The sequence below is a fragment of the Dendrobates tinctorius genome, unplaced genomic scaffold, assembly GCF_039654945.1.
Source record: "Dendrobates tinctorius isolate UK_male_01 unplaced genomic scaffold, ASM3965494v1 ptg000151l, whole genome shotgun sequence".
Taxonomy (NCBI): domain Eukaryota; kingdom Metazoa; phylum Chordata; class Amphibia; order Anura; family Dendrobatidae; genus Dendrobates; species Dendrobates tinctorius.
In genome coordinates this window covers 21,417,596-21,441,571 of record NW_027361818.1, presented here as the reverse complement: position 1 = coordinate 21,441,571, position 23,976 = coordinate 21,417,596, and the positions used below count along the sequence as shown (strand labels likewise).

The 23,976-nt window shown below is 44.3% G+C and overlaps 1 protein-coding gene across 1 annotated transcript in view; it reads left to right on the top strand.

Annotated features, from left to right (window-relative positions):
* Positions 1-12,480: 12,480 nt before the first annotated feature.
* LOC141050042 (olfactory receptor 5G9-like) overlaps positions 12,481-23,976 on the top strand; it is a 38,891-nt gene continuing 27,395 nt past the window's right edge. The window contains exon 1 of the mRNA XM_073546877.1: positions 12,481-12,582. Coding sequence (XP_073402978.1) covers positions 12,481-12,582 — 102 coding nt within the window. The remainder of the gene's footprint in view (positions 12,583-23,976) is intronic.

Sequence of the window (23,976 nt, the reverse complement as noted above, 5' to 3'; positions counted from 1 at the left end):
AATCGTCGCTGCAGAGCAGCGAGGCGCGATCTTGCCGTGCTGGAACGCCGCAAGTGAGCGCACTCTATGCGGACCTTGTGCAACAGTGCATCAAGATCCGGATCGTCCCTCAGAAAGCTCTGCACGACCAAGTTAAGCACATGTGCCAGACATGGGATGTGTGTGAGGTTGCCTAGGCCAAGAGCTGCCACCAGATTTCGGCCATTGTCACACACTACCAAGCCCGGCTGGAGATTCGCTGGCGCAAACCACACATCGCTCTCCAGCTTGATAGCATTCCAGAGCTCCTGCGCTGTGTGGCTTCGATTCCCCAAAGAAATTAATTTGAGTACAGCCTGTTGACGTTTGGCCACGGCTGTGCTCATATCGGTCGTAACAGGCTCCTGCTCTGCTGTTTCTGAGGAACTTGAGTAGGAGGAGGAGTCTATGTGTACAGACTGGAGTCCTGCAATCCGTGGCATTGGAAGAACACGTACAGCGCCACTCTCCAGATCTGTACCCGGCTCCACAACATTGACCCAGTGGGCAGTGAGGGAAAGGTATCGTCCCTGTCCATGGTTACTGGTCCACGCATCGGTGGTCAGGTGGACCTTGCTACTAACGGCGTTAGTAGCGCATGTTTTATTTTGCCCTCAACATGTTTCTGCAGGGCAGGGACGGCTCGCCTGCTAAAATAAAAGTGGCTGGGCACGTTGTATTGGGGGACTGCCAATGCCATTAAGTCCCGGAAGGTGTCAGTGTCCACCAGCCTGAATGACAGCATTTCAACTGCCAGAAGTTTGGCAATGCCAGCATTCAGAGACTGTGCTCGGGGATGGTTTGCCGAGTAAGGGCGCCTTTTATCCCATGCCTGTGCTACCGATGGCTGTGATGGATGGGAACGTGCTGCTATGGGTGGAATCTGACAGGGTCTCCGGACAACAGTGGCAGAGGTTCTTCCTTGGCGATCCTGTGAGGAAGCCGAACCAGCAGTGCGTGAGCTGGAGGAAGAGGCCCCAACACGAACTGAAGAGGTGGTAGGTGGTGCTGTACGTTGGCCTACATCTTCAGGATGTCTCTGCAACTCCAACTCGTGCTTGGTGCACACATGTTTCCACATATTTGTGGTATTGAGGTTGCTGACATTTCTCCCTCTTTTGACTATCTGATGACACAGCTTGCATTTGACAAAGCAAATGTCATCTGCAACTGTGTCAAAAAAGGACCACGCACTGCAACTCTTGGGAGCGCCCGTTTTGCCTTTGGAATGAGGAATGCTCCTAACGGGTGCCGAAGTGGAGGGTACAGGCAACCAAGTCTTCCCCCTCCCTCTGCCTCCTGTTTTGGCCGGTAGGGGAATCTCTTCCTCCGAGCTGCTCCCACCACCTTCCTGTTCCTCACGCCATGATGGGTCAAGGACCTCATCATCTTCCCTCCCCTCTTCAAACAGCTGCTTCTCCGGGGTTGTCTCGCCAGCACCGTACGCACCAGAAAGTGGCAACTGAGTCTCGTCATCATCTGATGCGTACTGAAGTGTGCTGACCATAGGCACTGGCCCACTCGCCTCTTCAGATTCAGAGGGACAAAGAAGTTGCGCATCACTGCATACTCCCTCTTCTTCACATTCAGGAATGCTGCTTGGCTGGCCCCCTCTTTCCAAGCCAACAGATTCTGAGAACAGAAGTAGAGACTTTGATGGCTCCTGTCCATGTCTCTCTGACGGCCTGGGCACTTTGGCAGGTGGTGAAGAGACAGATGGTTGCTCTTCGGTGCTCTGGCCCTGAGAGGATGTGGAAGTAATTGAAGTCGATGCGTTAGCTGCCATCCATCCGACAACAGCTTCAATTTGTTCCTCCCGCAGCAGTGGGGTACGTTGAGGTCCTACAAAGCTGCGCATAAAAGACTGTTGCCTGCTAAAACTGGGGGATGCTGATCCACTGGTGCCCGCAGCAGGCACAGAATCCCCACGTCCTCTACCTGCAGAATCCCCACGTCCTCTCCCTGCAGAATCCCCACGTCCTCTCCCTGCTGAAACTCCACGCCCACGCCCACGCGCCTTACTCCCTGCCTTCTTCATCTTGCCAGACTGCTTAAGATAGGCAGAAAAGTACAAAGGGGGGCCTTAGTGTGCTTATTCCTGAACAGCTGGTTACAGGTACAAGAAACACTAATTTTATGAAGAGTGTGTGTGTGGACTACACTTTAATAGGAGCTGATGTGGCCTACACAAGTTCCAAATGTAGTGTTTGGTGAACTTTTTTTGTGGTTTCTTTGTTGGAAACAAACTCAAAGTATCTGAACAAAGAATTGAAACTGATAGTATCACCAACTTTTTGGAGCTATTACAATGCAGGCAGGTAACCTACAATGCAAAAGATGAGGCTCCAAAAAAATTGGGTAATACTAATCTGGCTGCGCCGGCAGGGCACAAGCCAGAAAAAAAGGCTCCTCTATCTACTCCTATATAGTGTTTGCAACCAACCAATGTTGATGGATACGGATGGATGCACACTAATAGGAGAAGAAAAAATGAGCTGCACTCAAAGACAAATATGTGTGAGGCAGTGACGCATGTTGAGCGTCCTACAACCAGACGTAGCTGCAGGAGACTCTACTCTGCGTGAGCTGCACTCACACACAGTCAGAGACTAGTGTTGAGCATTCCGATACCGCAAGTATCGGGTATCGGCCGATACTTGCTGTATCGGAATTCCGATACCGACTTCCGATATTTTTTCAATATCGGAATTCGGCATCGGAATCGGAAGTTCAAAGTTGATTGACAGACTGACGTCATCATGATGCGCGGTGTGTGCGCATCATGATGCGCCGTCATTTCGGGCCTTCCGGGGGTCTCTGCCGGCCTGCCGGGGGGCTGTGCCGGCCTGCCGGGGGGCTGTGTGGACTGCCCGGGGTCTGTACCGGCCTGCCGGGGGGCTGTGCCGGCCTGCCGGTGGTCTGTGCACCCTGTGGGGGTCTGTACCGGCCTGCCGGGGGGCTGTGCCGGCCTGCCGGTGGTCTGTGCACCCTGTGGGGGTCTGTACCGGCCTGCCGGGGGGCTGTGCCGGCCTGCCGGGGGGCTGTGCTGATGTCCGGGGGTCTGTGCAAGCATCGTCCGATGGGACTACAAGTCCCATCGGGCGATGCCTGCTACCATGACAGTGATTGACACATTAGCCAATGATGGGACAGTAGTAGTCCCATCATCCGGCTAATGTGTTAAATGTTAAAAAAAAAAAAAAAAAATACTACATGCATGCTACATACATACTACATGCTACATACATACTACATATATACTACATACATACTACATACATGCTACATACATACTGCATGCTACATACATACTACATACATACTACATACATACTACATGCATGCTACATACATACTACATGCATGCTACATGCATGCTACATACATACTACATGCATGCTACATGCATGCTACATACATACTACATGCTACATACATACCACATACATACTACATACATACTACATGCTACATATATACTACATGCATGCTACATACATACTACATGCTACATACATACCACATACATACTACATACATGCTACATACTACATACATACTACATACATACTACATGCATGCTACATACATACTACATACATGCTACATACATACTACATACATACTACATGCATGCTACATACATACTACATGCATGCTACATACATACTACATGCTACATACATACCACATACATACTACATGCTACATACATACTACATATATACTACATGCATGCTACATACATACTACATGCTACATACATACCACATACATACTACATACATGCTACATACATACTACATATATACTACATGCATGCTACATACATACTACATATATACTACATGCATGCTGCATACATACTACATGCTACATACATACCACATACATACTACATACATGCTACATACTACATACATACTACATACATACTACATGCATGCTACATACATACTACATACATACTACATGCATGCTACATACATACTACATGCATGCTACATACATACTACATGCTACATACATACCACATACATACTACATGCTACATACATACTACATATATACTACATGCATGCTACATACATACTACATGCTACATACATACCACATACATACTACATACATGCTACATACATACTACATATATACTACATGCATGCTACATACATACTACATATATACTACATACATGCTACATACATACTACATGCTACATACATACCACATACATACTACATACATGCTACATACATACTACATATATACTACATGCATGCTACATACATACTACATATATACTACATGCATGCTACATACATACTGCATGCTACATACATACTACATCCATACTACATGCTACATACATACCACATATATACTACATACATACAATACATTCATACAATACATACATAGACATACAGTACATATAACATAGAGTAACATACTTACCAATACTTGTCACATTGTTCCCCGAAGCCATTGTCTTTTCCGGAATAAATATTAACATAACAAACCACAAAAATACTCACCCACGATCCGAAGCAGTCCACGAGTGTGTCCCACGACGATCTTGGGTAGAGAACTACAGCATCAGATGATGCTGCCGTTCTCTACGGGCTGCAGGAATCCAATGACGGAAGGTAGGTATCCTTCCGCACTGTATTCCTCCGCCACTTAAAAAAAAAAAAGTCCCTAGTCTCACTTTATGCCATTGCTGCGTGGGAAATTCCCACACAGCAATGGCATAAAGTGAGACTAGGGACTTTTTTTTTTTAAGTGGCGGAGGAATACAGTGCGGAAGGATACCTACCTTCCGTCATTGGATTCCTGCAGCCCGTAGAGAACGGCAGCATCAGCTGATGCTGCAGTTCTCTACCCAAGATCGTCATGGGACACACTCGTGGACTGCTTCGGATTGTGGGTGAGTAATTTTGTGGTTTGTTATGTTAATATTTATTCCGGAAAAGACAATGGCTTCGGGGAACAATGTGACAAGTATTGGTAAGTATGTTACTCTATGTTATATGTACTGTATGTCTATGTATGTATTGTATGTAGTATGTATGTAGTATATATGTGGTATGTATGTAGCATGTAGTATGTATGTAGTATGTATGTAGCATGCAGTATGTATGTAGCATGCATGTAGTATATATGTAGTATGTATGTAGCATGTAGTATGTATGTAGCATGTAGTATGTATGTAGCATGCATGTAGTATATATGTAGTATGTATGTAGCATGTAGTATGTATGTAGCATGCATGTAGTATATATGTAGTATGTATGTAGCATGTAGTATGTATGTAGCATGCATGTAGTATATATGTAGTATGTAGCATGTAGTATGTATGTAGCATGCATGTAGTATATATGTAGTATGTAGCATGTAGTATGTATGTAGCATGCATGTAGTATATATGTAGTATGTATGTAGCATGTAGTATGTATGTAGCATGCATGTAGTATATATGTAGTATGTAGCATGTAGTATGTATGTAGCATGCATGTAGTATATATGTAGTATGTAGCATGTAGTATGTATGTAGCATGCATGTAGTATGTATGTAGCATGCATGTAGTATGTATGTGGTATGTATGTAGCATGTAGCATGCATGTAGCATGCATGTAGTATGTATGTAGCATGCATGTAGTATATATGTGTTATGTATGTAGCATGTAGCATGCATGTAGCATGCATGTAGTATGTATGTAGTATGTATGTAGTATATATGTGGTATGTATGTAGCATGTAGTATGTATGTAGCATGTAGCATGCATGTAGTATATATGTAGTATGTATGTAGTATATATGTAGTATGTATGTTGCATGTAGTATTTATGTAGTATGAATGTAGCATGTATGTAGTATGTCTTATGAATGTAGCATGTATGTAGTATGCATGTTGTATGTATGTAGCATGTAATTTTTTTTTTTTTTTTTTTTTTTACATTTAACACATTAGCCGGATGATGGGACTACTACTGTCCCATCATTGGCTAATGTGTCAATCACTGTCATGGTAGCAGGCATCGCCCGATGGGACTTGTAGTCCCATCGGACGATGCCTGCACAGACCCCCGAAGCCTGCACAGACCACCGGCAGGCCGGCACAGCCCCCCGGAGCCTGCACAGACCACCGGCAGGCCGGCACAGCCCCCCGGCAGGCCGGCACAGCCCCCCGGAGCCTGCACAGCCCCCCGGCAGGCCGGCACAGCCCCCCGGCAGGCCGGCACAGCCCACCGGAGCCTGCACAGCCCCCCGGCAGGCCGGCACAGACCACCGGAGCCTGCACAGACCCCCTGGCAGGCCGGCACAGCCCCCCGAAAGGCCCGTACAGACCCCAGAGAGGCTGTACAAGGGCAGGAAAGGGTTTTTCTTATTCCGATACCGGAAGTCCCATAGACTTGAATGGGACTTCCGGTATCGGAATCGGCGATACCGATACTTTTTTTAAAGATCGGCCGATACCATCCGATACGATACTTTGAAGTATCGGACGGTATCGCTCAACTCTATCAGAGACCTCTCAGACAGCAGAACAGTGCAGCTAAGTGGGCACTGGCACTGACAGGCTGCAGAAAGGCTCCGCTGTGTACTCCTATATAGTGTTTGCAACCACAGTAGATGGAGACGGATGGATGCACACTAATAGAAGAAAAAATGAGCTGCAATAAAAGAAAAATGTGTGAGGCAGTGACACGCTGAGCGTCCTACAACCAGACGTAGCTGCAGGACACAATACTCAGCGTGAGCTGCACTCACACACAGTCAGAGACCTCTCAGACAGCCGTGAACAGTGCAGCAAAGTGGACACTAGCACTGAAAGGCTGCAGAAAGGCTCCGCTGTCTACTACTAGTGTTTGCAACCAACGTATATGGATACGGATGGAAGCACACTAGATTGAAATTATGTAAAAAATGCAGCTCAAAAATTAAAAGATGTATGAGGCAGCAGTGAGGCACGCTGGGCAGCCTACAACCTGACGTGGCTGCAGGACCCACTCCACAGCGTGAGCTGCACTCACACAGCCCTTGCAGACAGCTGTGAACACTGCTGCTAGGGCAAAGAAGGCTACAGTGGTGGTTTATGTAGCCTGGGTAAAGCACTAGAAGTTTGGTGGAATCGCTATTTCTAACTGTCCCTCACAGTCTTCTACAGCAGCCTGTCCCTAACTGAATTCACAGCAGAGTGAACCAGAAATGGCGGCTGCGGTGGCTTTTATAGTGCATCATGACATCATTTCGGCAGCCAATCACAGCCATGCCAATAGTTAACATGCCTACATGCCTAACAGGATGTGCCCACACTTCGGAGGATTCCCATTGGCTTAATCAAAGCAAGCAGGCTCATAGCATGATGGGAACTTCCGATTCCGATTCCGGAATCCGATATGACAAAAGTATCGGAAGTCAGTATCGGAATTCCGATACCGCTAATATCGGCCGATACCCGATACTTGCGGTATCGGAATGCTCAACACTACTAGGAAGTCTTCTGGTGTTCCCAAACTTCTTCCATTTAAAAATTATGGAGGCCACTGTGCTCTTAGGAACCTTGAGTACTGCAGAAATTCTTTTGAAACTTTGACCAGATCTGTGCCTTGCCACAATTCTGTCTCTGAGCTCCTTGGCCGGTTCCTTAGGTGTCATGATTCTCATTTGGTCAGACATGCGCTGTGAGCTGTGAGGTCTTATATAGACAGGTGTGCGCCTTGACAAATCAAGCTCTATCATTTTAATTAAACAAAGCTGGACTCCAATGAAGGAGTAGAACCATTTCAAGGAGGATCACAAGGAAATGGACTGCATGCAACTTAAATATGAGTATCTGAGCAAAGGGTCTGAATACTTATGACCATGTCATATTTCAGTTTTCTTTTTTAATAAATTTGCAAAAATTTCTACATTTCTAGTTTTTCAGTCAAGATGGGGTGCAGAGTGTACATTAATGAGAAAAAAATGAACTTTTTTGAATTCACCAAAAGTCTACAATGAAACAAAGAGTGAAAAATGTAAAGGGTTCTGAAAACTTTCCGCACCCACTATATTTCCCAGGAAAATCCATTTTTGGTTTCATTTTTGTATGTTTTATTGTGAATCTGTAAAAGTGCCATAAGACTCTGACAACATTGCTCACAGCAATGACCTTGGAGTCAGAAATGCTTCCAAGGGTCTTCCCCATCCTGTTCCCTTGTCATTTAAGCACTGTTCCCATTGATTTCAGCAATTTCTCATACATCTGCAGACCACCTGGGGGGGTTCACGGAAAAACCATAGACTTACATTGGGCTCGTTGCTCGGGTCGAGCATATTGGAATGAGTAATGAGCACCCAAGCATTTTAGTGCTCGCCCATGCCTAATTGCCAGTAATATCTATCTTTGGCCAACCATCACAGGCATATATCTAATTAGTGCAGAGGCATGCTATTTAATATTTTATGCTCTGGAAATTAAAGACCAATATCTTCAAGAAAGCTAATGGCCTGCAATGACTCCATTGCCTCCTTACCAACACTGAAGCTACTGCGATCCCCGCAACCTACTGTCTCCTTTCCCATTATGCTGTAGAATGTAAGCAGGGTTCTCACCTTTTTATTCCAGTCTGTCAGAGTTAGTTTGTTAACTGCATTTTATATTTGTATTTTGTATGTAGCCCTTCTCATGTACAACTCACTATTGTGCAACACAATGCAATCAATGGTGCTCTAAAAATGAATAATAACTGTATATATTTGTGTATAAGCCAAGTTTTTCAGCACATTTTTATGTGCTGAAAATGACCCCTTCAGCTTATACAAGAGTCATTGTCCCAGAAAGTTGGCGGGGGAGGGGGAACGGTGGGTCACAGAGGCAGGATCCGGTGGCTATGGCTAAAGCCTGTGCTGCTGCTGTAATAGCGCATAGTGCCAGCCGCAGCTGCCGGCTTCCAGCACACAGACATCATACTCACCTATCTGCGCACCCTCGATGCTGGCATTGCATCTCATTCTGGCCACCGGTGCCTGCTGCTCTTCCTGCAGAGCCGTCACTTGGCACCGCTCATTAAGGTAATGAATATGCACTGCTCTCCACTCCCAGGGAGGAGCACATATTCATTACCTTAATGAGCAGGGCCATGTGACCGCTAGGCAGGAAGAGTTGCAGGCGCCGGTGGCTGGAACGAAATCCAGTACCAGTAGCCAGGGCACGCAGGGAGGTGAATAGGATTTTTTCTCAATAGCAAACATGCAAACAGGAATAGGGGATAAGGAGCCATGCACACAGGGACAGGAGGGGTAGACACACATACAGGGTGGGAGCCATGCTAACAGGATGGACGGGGATGCCACACAAACAGGGACAGGACAGGCATTCATACAATGACACGGATGGGGAGGCATGCATTCAATGACACGGAGGCATGCATACAATGACAGGGACGGGGAGGCATGCATACAATGACAGGGACGGGGAGGTATGCATACAATGACAGGGACGGGGAAGCATGCAGACAATGACAGGGAAAGGGGTAGTTATTCATACAATGAAAGGGACATGGAGGCATGCATACAATGACAGGACGGGGGAGCCATGCATACCAGGACAGGGATGAGAGAACAATGCATACCCGGCTTATACTCGAGTCAATAAGCTTACCCAGTTTTCCATGGCAAAAGAAGGTGCCTCGGCTTATACTCGGGTTGGCTTATACTCGAGTATATACAGTATAATAACTATCCCCTGGAAATTTTACTTTGGCTACTTTGTCTTTGCCTTTGCTTTGACAGACTTCCTGGTTAGAGTTGGGTGGACCACTGAATGTTCGGGTCCAGCGGGTTTGGTCAAGCAGTTAAAAATAAGTTTTTACCGCAACCGAACCTGGACCCCATTTACTTGAATGAGCTGCCTGAACATAAAGTATTTGCCATGCTATCAGTGCAGCAAACAATGCTTCTGATCTTCCTGTAGTTGTAATTGGGGGTATATGTAGAATATGCTTAGTTTGTGAAAATCCGCCATTTTCTTGTGGTGTTCTGGCTGCTGGTCTTTTTCCTCTGGTGCTGGGTTTGTCTTGGGTCAGGTGATTGTATCACTCTTTATTACTCAGCAACTGCCTCCCAGTCCTTGCTGAACAACAGTGTTAATCCACTTGAGTTCGTGCTTGCTGTTTTGCTTTGCCTTCTGTGTGTGTAATTTGTGCAGTGCTGGGACCTCTGGTCCTGCTAGTCTTTGTTTCTGTATTCCGTTTGTTTCTGCAGCCATCTGTGTTTTCTATTAGGAGGTTACCCATTTTTGTACCCAGTCCTTAGATCTTTCAGTGATCCCCTTCCCCCTATCTATAGGTCTTCGCTTGAGATTAACCTAGGATCGTCAGTGGGTCTATTCGCAAGGAATGGATCGCCCACTCCATCGTAGTGTATCAGCCTAGTCATAGTGCAGGGTCAGTTTTCCCCCTTCTACCCTAGTCCTGTGTTGCAGATCTATAACATTATAAAGTTTATCTCCTGTTACTAGTGCAGGCTGATGGGCCTACTGCTCCCATCAGACTATACCTGTTGCTGCTATGTTTAGGCTGGGGAGGTCAATAGAATACCAACCCCCAGCTGTCTAGTTTAGCGAGGCTGGTTGTCTAAATTGGGGGAGACCCCACACCATTTTTTTAAATTATTTATTTAATTTTTTTCTTGATAACCAATGTTGCTAATGATGTGAACTGAGGGTTGCAGTCTCCACCAGTCAGTTTTACCTGGCTGGTTATCAAAAATACAGTGAAACCCATGCGATCTTTTTAAATATTTATTTAGAGCGCAGGCTCCCATCAGCTGCCACATGCTCTTTCTGTTATTAGCAGCAGTAGGTGTAGGCTGATAGGAGCACTACTTCAATCAGCCTGTTAGGAGTCGGGTTCCTGCAACTGCACAGCAGGGATCCAGAGCCTCACATTCTGCAGTCTCCCATTTTCCATCGACCGCAGAGGAGCTTGCTCAGCAGCCCTGTAGTACCCAACGCTCTGCTCAGACCAGCTCTGTAGGTCTGGCTGTTGCTGCCACCTCTGGGTCAGCATCAGCAGCAAGCCACTCCAGAGGCTAAGTCCTTCCGTCGCTCCACTGAGCATGCTCACGAGACGATCTCCCATTGGAGATCGGGAATCACATGCACAAGTCCTTTTCCAGATCCGATTGGTCCATCTCAGGGATTTGGTAGCTTCCGGAAGGTCCTGGCTATAAAAGGTTTGCATGGCCGCTCGACCATGCACTAGTATAGACTCTAGTTGCTAACTGTGTGAATGATGATGGATGCATGAACCTGCGAATGACTCATTAAGATCCCCCTTCTTCTGATACTACGTGTGTGGTTAGGGACTTAGTCATACAGTCAGCGCCAGTCAGTAGCACCCTGCAGGCCACAGTGCATATCTCCACAGAACTAGCGTCCGACAGTGCGCCCTCTCCTGGGCATTGTCGTATAGCGGCTGTGTCAGTCGCCACGCTGCAGTCAGCAGCACTTGTTGGCGTCCGCCGTAGCGACGCCACACGCATGGTAGGTCTAGACGGACACTGACCCTGTATCTTGGGTCCTAGTCCTGTGACCATATGCAATGCGTGCATTCTGCTGAGACCTGTGAGTCCAAAAGGCTCGGTATTTATGTTTATTTCTTTGACACCTCTGTGAATCAACAGAATGCACCCAGCGCACACCGGGTGACGTTCAACCCGCGTGCGATATACCGCCATATAGCGCATCTGCCATTATCTAGCAGCGGTGTAACACCTACTGCACGGTGGACCATGGGCGGCGAACGCACTTACTATTATTTATTTATTTAGTGCATTCTACCATCCCTATCATTATACTAGCACTAGGGTCTGACTAGTAATGGCGGACCTGCAGCAGCTACGGCAGTACATTCGGCAGCAGGAGGGCTGGTTGGAGGCTATCGAGAGCTCCACCTCAGCTGCGAATGCTACAATGGCCGCTGCCCAGGCAGTCTCAGAGGCTGTCTCGCGTGTGTCCATGTCCACACCTGCACCGACAATATCCCGCCTCCCATTGCCCGATAAATTTTCTTGTGACAGCGCCACCTGCAGGGGTTTTGCGAGTCAGTGCTCTATCCAGCTCAAGTTACTGGCCGTGCAATCCCCTACAGAGCGGGCTAAGGTGGGGTTTATCGTCTCCCTTCTGTCGGGCAGGGCGTTAGAATGGTCCATGCCGCTGTGGGAGCGTGGTGACCCCATGGTTCTGAGCGCTGCTCAGTTTCTAACCTCACTAAAGCAGGTCTTTCTGGGACCATGGGTCATTCACGACACCTCTCTCCAGCTATTAGCTTTTACACAGGGGTCCCACTCGGTCAGACATTATGCCGTCTGTTTTCGGACATTGGCTTCCGAGCTGGAGTGGCCTGATAAGACACTTGTCCCTGTGTTCTGGAGGGGGTTTGGCGGAGCATGGCAAGGATGCTTTAGCTACCATGGAGGTTCCCGTAACTCTGGAGGAGCTGATTGCTATCTCCACCTGCATTGATCTCCATTATACTGAGCACGGGCTGGAGCGAGCTCAATCCAGACAGAAGGTTAGGTTGGCTCCCTCCTTATCTGAACCTCTTGAACCCACAGAGGTGTCTCGCATCGGTCCCAAGCCGAGTCTGGCGCGAAGCTCCGCACGTTGTTACCGATGTCAACGGTTTGGTCACCCGGCTAGCAGGTGTCCGCAGCGCTTGAAAAAACGATCATGCACCATGGTAGTAGGTGGGAGTCTACCTGATATGAAACGCTTTTCCCCCAAACCGATATTCCGAGGGATGTTAGATAGCGGTGCTTCCACCTTGGAGGTAGAGGTCACGGTGGACTCCGGGGCAGAAGGAAACTTCATGTCTTCGTCCTTCGCCCAAAAGCACGCTATTCCGCTGGTGCTACTGCCCCATCCCATGATCATCAGGGTGGTTAACGGTGCGCCTTCCCCATCTCAGGTTACCCACCAGACAGTACCCCTTGGGCTCTCAATCTCACCATCTCACCACGAGAAGTTGTCCCTGTTCATTTTGCCAGAGGGCATCGATCAGGTGCTTCTCGGAGTTCCGTGGCTCCGTTGCCATTCCCCTCATATAGATTGGACTTCGGGGAGTATACTGGGTTAGAGCAAGAACTGTGAGGGAAGGTGCATGAGGGGCAGTGTTCAAGTAGCCTCCACGGAGGTGCCCGCGGATCTTTCTGCACTTCCTAAACACTACCGGCAGTACACGGCCGTCTTCTCCAAAAAATCAGCGGTGACGCTTCCGCCACACTGTCCTTACGACTGTCCGATAGAACTATTGCCAGGGGCGGAACCTCCTAGAGGCCGCGTGTATCCTCTATCTCTCCCGGAGACGGAGGCCATGTCACAATATATCCGGGAGAACCTGGCAAGAGGGTTTATCAGAAAATCGGTGTTGTCAGCTGGTGCAGGGTTCTTCTTCATGCAGAAGAAGAGTGGAGAGTTGCGTCCCTGCATTGACTACAGAGGTCCCATTACAGTAAAACACAAATACCCTCTTCCTTTGATCTCTGAGTTATTTGACAGGTTGTGAGGGGCCCAGATGTTTACAAAATTGGATCTACGGGGGGGCGTACAACCTGATCCACATATGCGAGTGGAAGACAGCCTTTAATACCAAGGAGGGCCACTATGAGTACCTGATCATGCCCTTCGGCCTCTGTAATGCGCCTGCTGTCTTCCAAGACTTCGTAAACGACGTCTTTCGCGATATGCTCTCCACCTCGGTGGTTGTCTATCTGGATGACATCCTCATCTTTTCTCCAGATTTGGCTACTCACTGGAGAGACGTTTGCAAGGTCTTCGACCGTGTGCGGGCAAATTCTCTCTTCGCCAAGTTGGAGAAGTGCCAATTTGAGCAGGAGTCCTTGCCGTTCCTGGGCTATATCATCTCGGCCCAAGGGCTGGCTATGGATCCTGCCAAACTGCAGGCGGTAATGGACTGGCAGGAGCCCCATTCTCTTAAAGCGGTGCAGCGCTTTTTGGGGTTCGTTAATTACTACTGTCAGTTCATTCCCCACTTCTCCACACTGGTAGCTCCTTTGGTGGCCCTCACCAAAAAGGGAGCTAATCCCAAGCTTTGGTCAGAACAGGTCTCCAAGGCTTTCTCGTCTCTGAAAACTCATTTTGCTTGTGCTCCTATCCTACGCCATCCCGATGTGGATAAACCTTTTATCCTAGAGGTGGATGCCTCATCCGTTGGTGCAGGAGCAGTCCTTTTCCAGAAGGATGCTCAAGGTCGGAATCATCCCTGCTTCTTCTTCTCTAAAACCTTCTCACCGGCGGAGAAAAACGACTCCATCGGGAACAGAGAGTTGCTGGCAATGAAATTGGCCTTTTCCGAGTGGAGACATCTCCTGGAGGGAGCCCGGTTCCCCTTTCAGGTGTACACTGACCATAAAAACTTGGTTTATTTACAAACGGCTCAGCGCTTGAACACTCGTCAAGCTAGTTGGTCGCTCTTCTTCTCCCGTTTCTGCTTCACCTTGCACTATCTGTCTGGTGAGAAGAACGTCCATGCTGATGCTCTCTCTCGCTCGGTGGTCTTGGCAGAGGAGGAGGCTGAGCCTCGGCTAATCATCCCCACTGAGAGTCTGAGGACCGTGGCCCCGGATGCTCTCTAGTCAGTGCTGCCGGGCAAGACCTTTGTCCCGCCTCGCCTGCGGCCGGAGGTTCTCGCGTGGGCACATATGTCCAGGGTATGTGGTCACTTTGGCAATAAGCGGACCACAGAACTCCTGGCAAGGTCTTATTGGTGGCCGCACATGGCTCGAGACACGAAAGAATATATTCATGCATGCGTTTCGTGTGCTCGGAACAGGTCCTCTAGGCAGAGGCCGGCTGGGTTATTGCATCCCCTGCTGGTGGCAGACAGACCCTGGGAGATGGTTGGTATGGACTTTGTGGTTGGCCTGCCCAAGTCTGGTGGCAGCATGGTCATCTGGGTGGTCACCGATCATTTTTCTAAAATGGTGCATCTGGTGCCACTCGCGCGGCTGCTTTCCACTCAAGGTCTCGCCACACTGTTCATAAAGCATGTATTTCTTTTGCACGGTATGCCAGACAAAATAGTCAGTGACCAAGGTCCCCAATTTGCTTCTCGGTTTTGGTGGGAGCTCTGCAGTTTACTCAGTATCGATCTAAACTTGTCCTCCGCCTATCACTCCGAGACGAACGGGTTGGTTGAGAGAGCCAATCAAACTCTGGTCATGTACCTGCAACATTTTGTCTCTGCCAGGCAGGATGACTGGGCATCCATACTACTGTGGGCTGAATTTGCCCTGAATAATGCAGTGGCTGATTCCACTGGTCAGATGCCGTTCCTTCTGAATTACGGCCAGCATCCGCTCTTCCCCATCCCGATGCCAGTGTCTTCCACTGATTCCAGGGTGGCAGACTGTAGAAAAATATATATATATATATATCTTCTTGCACAGTTGAGAATCAAAAGTAAAGGCAATGTTGAATTGAGGATAAAATAAATCTTGTTTTTAATTGTTCATTTCAAAAAGTGATTACAAAAATGAAGAAAAGTAAGTTCATGACATGCAGTAATTATTTGAAGAGAAAACGAGCATTGTTCTTACATATAGTCTTGAGCAGCTGTCCGGGTGTTCGAGAGTCTCAAGGGATATGAGATCTCCTGAACAAGAGTTAGGTCGGCTTTATATACTATTCTGACCTATAAACTACAACCACATATGGTGGCTTGCCACTATGTTCATAAGTTCTTCCATATTAAGTGAACCCTAGTTATTTTAACAATATGCATACAGTTATTTATGCATTACCTTAGTCTGAGATATTTAAGCCTAAAGTCTGAGATCTTTAGAACCATTCATTATCTCTAAATAGTCACATTTTGACAGCTTTGACTATTTTGACCTATACATTTGACAAGAGAGACAGCTGTGTGAGCCAAGGCACTCAGAATAAGTCAGTCACTTCTCTAAAGTAAGCAAAGCCTGTTAGCTAGATTCTGTATGAGAGAATTAATCTATATATTTTTTTATTATAGAAATACTGATATTTTACAGTCCCCCCTGATTATGATTTGAGACATATCATAATCAATCCTAACTCATTCTCTCACCATTCGTATCACATTCATTCTTTATTCTGAAAACCTTGTATCACCATTTGCCCTGAATGTCATCTGAATTTTCAAACCTATTGTAAAAACAAAAATTAGATCAGAGAGTTATATTTTTTCGTTTTAACATCTCTCTTAAAATATCATCTTCCTTTTTCATTTCTATTTTTATATTCTTATAAATACTCCTAATTTTACACATAATAATTATTTGATATATTATACACAGCAAAACTATGATAAATAAAATAACAATCGGATTAGACAATACATTTCCTGCTGCCATTTTCGCTGAAGACTGTGACCAACTAGTTACAGATTTTCCTAAATTTCTCCACCAAGATGAGCCTGACATACTCGTCCATTCATGTTCAATATCATTTAGATTACCTTGTTCATGTCTAAATACAATTTCAGCTTCTTTTAATTGTTTTGTCAGCAGATTCAATAAACCCTTGTCTTTCTTTATTTCATTTGTCCACAAATCCCAAGGGAATTTATTGACTTGTGACAAATTGAACTGGATCGGAAGGATTTTCAGACGTCTTGAGCCTATTGACGTAATATTAATACTTCCTTCCTTTTTTGTGAGAGTTTTAACATTTCCCTCAATACAATATAAACCCATTGTCAGATTTCCGACATGTACACAAGATGAGAAGAATGCAGAAACTGCTTCTTTTCCTGACATGACTTGGAAACAAGTTTTGTTAGCGCTTACTGGTGTCACCAAGTCATGTATCGTGTGGACATACTCAACTCTGGCATGACAAGAAGTATGATTATGGAAACATGAATGATAAATGACTTTATCCTGTCCAGGTAGACACATTACCTTGGAAACAAAATTTAAGCATGACGAAATGTCTAATTGTTCAATGTTTGTACCATCAAATGCAAAATCTGTGTACTGTAATTGATAATATAACAATTGTGTAGGGCTGACAGGAATTCCCAGAACACCTATAGGAACCAGGGTTTCTTCTCTTCCTGACACTGGAATCAATGATGTTCCTACACAAATGTTCTGTTCACATCCTAACCACTTATTTACCCACAAATCTGTATGGTTTAACGCAAAGTTATATTCTATGGGCAAATTTCTTATTAGCCCTAAAGGGGTAATTCCACTTTGTAAGGCTTGTGCAATCATTTTCAGATTGGTGGAATATTCAATCTGAATTTCTAGACATGTTTTGGCCACTTGAGATTCCTGTTCACTTTCCATTAAAGCTAAAGTAGCATCCTGAAGATGTGATACAGAAGATCCCAATACAGTAGCAGTGTTCAAAACCATCTTTTCAAGGACTTGATTCAAGCTTTTCTGAATCTTTACCCCTTTTCCTCCAATATACCCAATATTTTCCAGATCTGATTTAAGTGTATGAATGTCCATAGTGTTAATTAAACTTCCTACTGTTCCTAATCCCCCCAAAATACCTTCAAACACTCCCCTCTTACTTCTAACCTGTGTTGAAGTTCTTTTCCCAAACCATTGTTCTATTCCCATCTCCATGTTAGTGAGATGTGGTTGACACTGGGGATATCTAGAAGAGATTTTCCAGTTAGACATGTTAAAGGTCCATACCATGGTCAGAAACACTCCATCTCGTAACAGAGGTTTAGTTTGGAACTGATTGATCTGAAAAGGAGTAGATGGTTGAAATCTTGTCTGTGTGCATACATTATCTACTGCTGACCATATATTTACCTTTACATCTCTACATTGTTTGTAGTTATATTTCGTTAAAATGCAACATTGGTAAAGTCCAGAATCCTTAGGAGATGGATTATCTACAGAAAAAATAAAATCCTTATTTAACCATCTCACGTTACCGGATTGACCTCTGTGTATAACATTTGTTGGACCATTTGAAAAACTTCCCAAAAATGATTTATCTTTGGTCCATATTAACAAAGATTCTGAAGGTAGCTCTAACCTCGTGCTGCATTTTAGTAATAAAGGAGACATATTTTCTTGACTATATACTGCTTGTGGTGTAACCCTTACTTCTGGAGCTATAGTATTTGAAACTGTAAAAACTACAGATACCTGTACTTCTACTGGTTCTCTGGTTATCTGAAAATTCCATGTTTTTACCCAATCCTTGTCTCCTTCTGTAATAGAAAGAAATGCAGGATCTAAAACTTTCCCAAATAGTTGTGTCCTTAACCAAGCATCTGTCTTGGATGTTTCAACTTTCCCTTTTGCGATCATATCATTTGTAATGTCGCCTGACCACACAGCTTTCTCTTCACCTCTTATCTCTATATTCCAGAATAACACATCTGTAGGACTACATTCCCATGTGCCTGTCTTATTATTGTGTATATAATCTCCTTGTAACTGTGTGAACTTCGTCTTAGGTCCTGTGGCTGCATGTAATATTATGTCAGTGTCATGTATGAAGTGTAGCTCAATACAGCATTTTGCACCAAAACCCATGCAAATGTTTCCAGTAATATCTACTGAATCGTCCGGTATGTCCTCATCTATTAAGCTTTGTAGATTCGTTCCTCTTGGTTTCCTTGGATGTAAAGTTCCTTTGAAAAGTTCCTTCACTTCACTAGTATTTGTTCCATGGTGTGAAATATCTTCAGCGTAGATCACAGTTGAAACAGTACAAAACAGCAGAAATGTGATTCCCATCAGATAGTAGCTTTTCCTGGGAAATTTCTTTTTCTCCTGAAGGATTGGTGTTGAATCCCTTCCATCAAGGACGTGGAGTTTCATATTCCAGTTCTTATTGAAATCCATTTCTTCCTAAAAGAAATGCAGTATCATTATTTTGCAATATACAGTTTGCATTGATCAACATGTACCCACAATTTTTGTTGTCTGCGGGTATTTTTAACCACCTTAGATGCTCGTTGCACAAGAATCATTACTTGTCCCATGGTTTCGATAATTTCAAAGGGACCTTCCCAATTACTTTCCCAAGGTCCATTCTTCCTGAAAGTTTTAATCATCACTAGAGCCCCTTTCTTGAATTTGGATACGTATGGTGGCTCCATTCTCTGCATTCTTGATGCAGCATGTGGAAGAATCGTTTTCAAATTTTCCTGCAACAATTGCAACCATTTGGACCTTGCAACAGCATCTTTTTGTGGTGTAGACAAAAATGGTTCATGAGGAAAAATCAATGGCATTTTTCTTCCTGTCATCAGTTCAAAAGGAGTAAACTGAGTTGTGGCAGAGGTTGTTCCTCTTACACTCAACAGTACAAAAGGTACTGCATCAACCCAAGTATTGCCTTTGTCCAATAACATCTTGGCAATTCTGGATTTTATTGTTCTATTCATCCTTTCCACAATACCAGCAGACTGTGGATGGTAGGGTACATGAAACTGCTGTCGTACCCCTAGAATAGCACAAACGGCTTGCATGATTTTTCCTGTAAAGTGACTTCCTCGATCAGAGGTGATCATTCTTGGGATCCCCCAAGTACAAAAGACATGATTAACTAATGCTCTAGCTGTAGACAAAGCATCATCTTTCCTGACAAGTAAAATTTCAACCCACTTAGAAAAAACATCTACCACAACCAATGCATACCTGAGACCATTTTTACCTGATGGTAACGGTCCAATGTAGTCGATTTGTAACGTAGACCATGGACCCTCTGCAGGTGCGATTCGGAGTAGTGGCGGTTTCTGTCCTTTTGGTCTTGGATTAATTTGGGCACAAATGAGACATGATTGAACAACACTTTGCACTGTCTCTTCCATCTTTTCCCAGTAAAATTTCTCTCTGAGAATGCCTAACAATTTTTGTTGGCCCAAATGACCCAAACTTTCATGATTGTATTTTGTGAACTCAACCTGTAGATGTCTTGGGACAACAGGACGCAACTCCCCGTTTAAGTCATGACACAAAACCCCGTTTTCACAAACAAAGGGAGGTTTTGGATCAACCCGGGAAGCAACAAGAGATGAGTCTTTTTCTTGTTCTTCCGCAAAAGAAGGGATATGCGTGTCTGTTCTTTGAACTGCTGAAACCTCGAGAGGTTCAGGTTCAAACACCTCTTCTCCTGTCAGGGCTGCCTCTTTGGCTAGCATATCTGCGGTTGCATTTCCAACAGATAATTCATCATCAGATTTTTTATGGGCCGGAACCTTGACAATAGCAAAACCATTAGGGTTTTTTGATGCTATCCTGAAAATTGTCTTCAGTGTGTCACTGTGAACAAGAGTCTTATTAGATGAATCTACATAGCCTCTTTTTTCCCAAACTGACAAGTAATCTGTCAGTGATCTTACAACATAAGAGCTATCACTGTAGATCACAATGGGACACTGATCATCTGCTTCATTCAGCTGTAGTACCATTTTTACTGCTTCTAGCTCTGCTCTTTGAGCTGAAAAATGACTCGGTAATTTGTGCTTCACAACCTGTCCTCTGTTGGGATAAAAAATGGCATATCCTGAATAATAGTGCCCATCTGAATAGAATCTGGAACCATCTACAAAAATTGGTTCGTCTGTTACCTCTGCTTTCCGTCTGAAAAGTGATGGACTTGGATCCTGAAAAGACTGTAAACAATCATGAGTTTGTCCTTCATATTGCATCAGCTGAGGAAGAACATATTTGGCCTTGTAATCTACCTCAATTTGTTTGGGAGACAATGACAATAACCAATGAGCAAATCTCTGATGTGACACACCTGGGATATTATTCTCAAAGAGAAGTTTTAGTGTAGAGTGAGGAGTTTGCAAAATGATTTTGTTGAACCCGACAATATGTTCGGTTGCTTTGACTGCAAAGTACACACCTACCAAGTGTCTTGCACAGGTCTCAAAACCTTTTTCAACAGGTGAGAGAAGTTTTGAAAAATAGCCCAAAATTCTCCACTCTTCTCCCTGTAACTGCAGCAACACAGCAGAAACAGATGTTCCTGATGTGTGCACTTGCAAAGCAAATGGAGCCGAAGGATCTACTGTGGACAAAGCAGGTGCATTTTGTAAATTCATTTTCAATTGTTCAAATGAGGTTTGCTGTTCATCAGCCCAAGGACCAAAGTAATCGCTGTTTTCACCTTTCAAAAGATCATATAAAGGTCTGGCCTTATCTGCAAAATTCTCAATGAAATCCCTTGAATAATTCATAAGACCTAAAAAATGTCTCAATGCTTTGTGTGATGTCGGAATTGGTAGGGAAGCAATTGCCTCAATTCTTTCCTGCAGTGGCTGCCTTTTTCCTGGACTCAACAGCACCCCTAAAAATCTGACCTCAGTCTGCATTAATTTGACCTTTTTGGTGTTCAATTTCAACCCTGCATCATGCAGCAACTCAAACAATTCTGTCAGAAGAGAAACATGTGTCTCTTTATCCTCTGTAGACAATAAAATATCATCCACATATTGCAGAATGCAATCAGGCCTCGAAAATCTGGATAATACCTTTGCCAATGCCTGATGAAAAACACTAGGTGACAAATGTGCTCCTTGAGGTAACCTGCAAAACAGATATTGCTCGTCCAAGAAAGTAAATGCAAACTTATACTGACAACTCTTTTCAAGAGGTATACTGAAAAAACCATTGCTAATGTCCAGTACAGAGAAGTATTTGGCCTTTGCATTTAACCTTGCCATCATGTCATGAGTATCTGCCACAATTGGTGCGACATTGGGTGTATGCTTATTGAACATCCGTAAATCCAATATCATTCGATAAGAACCATCAGATTTCAAAACACACCACAAAGGATTGTTACTTACAGAATTAGCCTTTCGGATAACACCTTGATCTAACAATTCCTGTATGATCTTTGACATAGAGTCAATTGATTCTGGAGGCAATTTATACTGACGCTGTGGCGGGGGATCACGCCCCTCCACATTCACGATAACGTCTTTCATTGTTCCAACCTGATTCCTGAACTGAGCCCAAAGAGAAGGGAAAAGCTGTACAATTTCTGTCAATACCTTGTCATCATTAGTGTCAGGCCACAAATGGTCAGATGACACCACATCATTCAAGCAAATACTTCCAACATGGCTATAATCATTAGGATCAATGACTACCGGTTTACAACCATTGGAATCTTTCCAGATCACTTGATTTCCTAGGTCAACTACCCATCCGAATTTCTGCATAAAATCTGTGCCAAGTATATTTTCAGAATCACGACAATACCAGATGTCAATTTCTGTTTTGAAAGAACTAGGTATTTCCAAAATCACATTGGGAACTAAGGTCGCTTTAGTTCCACCTTTTCCACTGAAACCGACAATTGTACAAACTGGTGAATCTGGGTTTAGCTTCAAATCAAGGTTTGTAACACTTAACTGAGCTCCTGTGTCAATGAGAAATACAGCATTCTGGCCTGCTAAACTTACTTTGATAAATGGTCTTCCACAGTCATCCAATGTAACTCGAGTCACAAATTCCAATGGATGTGGTACAGGAATAGTCTGTGATTGTCAGAAAGATAAAGGAGATGGGAGAAGACCTGTGTCCTTTTTAAAAGACCTTGGAATTCTATCCCTTGACTCTGTTTCCTTCACTGTCATTTCTCTGATCTGTCTGATTAATGGTGCATATGGTGACTGTGTTTGTCTGTTGGCAGTATGAGCAGGTGCAGATAATTGTAATGCAGGTGCGGAAGGTGTGGTGTATGATTTTGGCATGAGTCCATTTTCCCTTCCAAGCTTACCTGTTCCTTGTGTACCTATCTCTGATTCTGTTCTCAAAAATTTCCTGCACTGCCACTTCAAGTGTCCAGGTATACCACAAAAATAACAATGGACATTGTTCCTTTGTGTAGTATTTTTACCTCTATGCTCAATGTAATCCCTGCTCTTGGAGAATACTGTGGCTCTAGGTTTCAGTTGACTGTCTTCCTTCTCATGAACTACCGCTATTTTAGCCTTGACCTGATTTTGTTTCATGGATCTCCTTATTCTGTCAATAAAAACTGTTGCTTCTTGCAATGATGGCTGAGTGTTAGCCAATTGCACTGAGGCAGGATCTAAGTACTTGAACTTCTTTACAAAAAATTTGATCATGGATGCTGGCTCTTCGTGAGGCCCGAGATCCATTACCATCCTATAGGCCTGTTCAAACTTTACCAAAAAAGAGAATGGGTCTTCAGAAATATTTGTTTGTAAACTCCCTAAAATATCAACTGTAGGCATGTCTTCTCCAGTTGTAAACAATACTAATTGTCTAAGTCTGTCTTCTTTTGTACTATGTGCCATTTCATTCTCATCATTTAATCTGGGTGTGGTCTGTAATCTTTTTCCCATATGTGAAGGTAACCAAACTTTGAATATTTTATTCTTTTGCTCATCATTCAGATTGTATTTGTCTGTGTTTGATTCAAAAGTGTCCGCATTATAAAAGGCATCCATCTTATCATTGTAACTTGGAATGTCTTTTACAATTTTCATTAGCTGATCGTGTATTTTCAGATTAATGCGTGCTGCTCTGTCATGTAATTTTTTCCGTTGTAATTCTACTGCCTCTAATTCCTCTACTGAAGCATCTGGATTTTGCATATTTGGTACAAATGATGAGGCAACACCGTCCTCCTGTTTACCTGTTGATCTTGTGTTAACAAAAACCCTCTTTATATCTTGTCGTAATTTAGACAATAACTCTGTCCTGGTATCTATTTGATCTTCCAATTGTTCTATATGCTCTGACAAAATCAAACAATTTGGACAATCAAAGTAATCCCCGTCAGACTCTTGTGTGTCACCTGGTGTGTCAGTGTGATTAATGTCTTGTGTGACAATGCATGTTTTATAGGTGTTAGGTTCAGTTTTCTCAAAGACTAAGCTATTATACACATGAACTAGCTGCATAACATTCTGAAGTTTCCTTTGTAATTTTCTTAC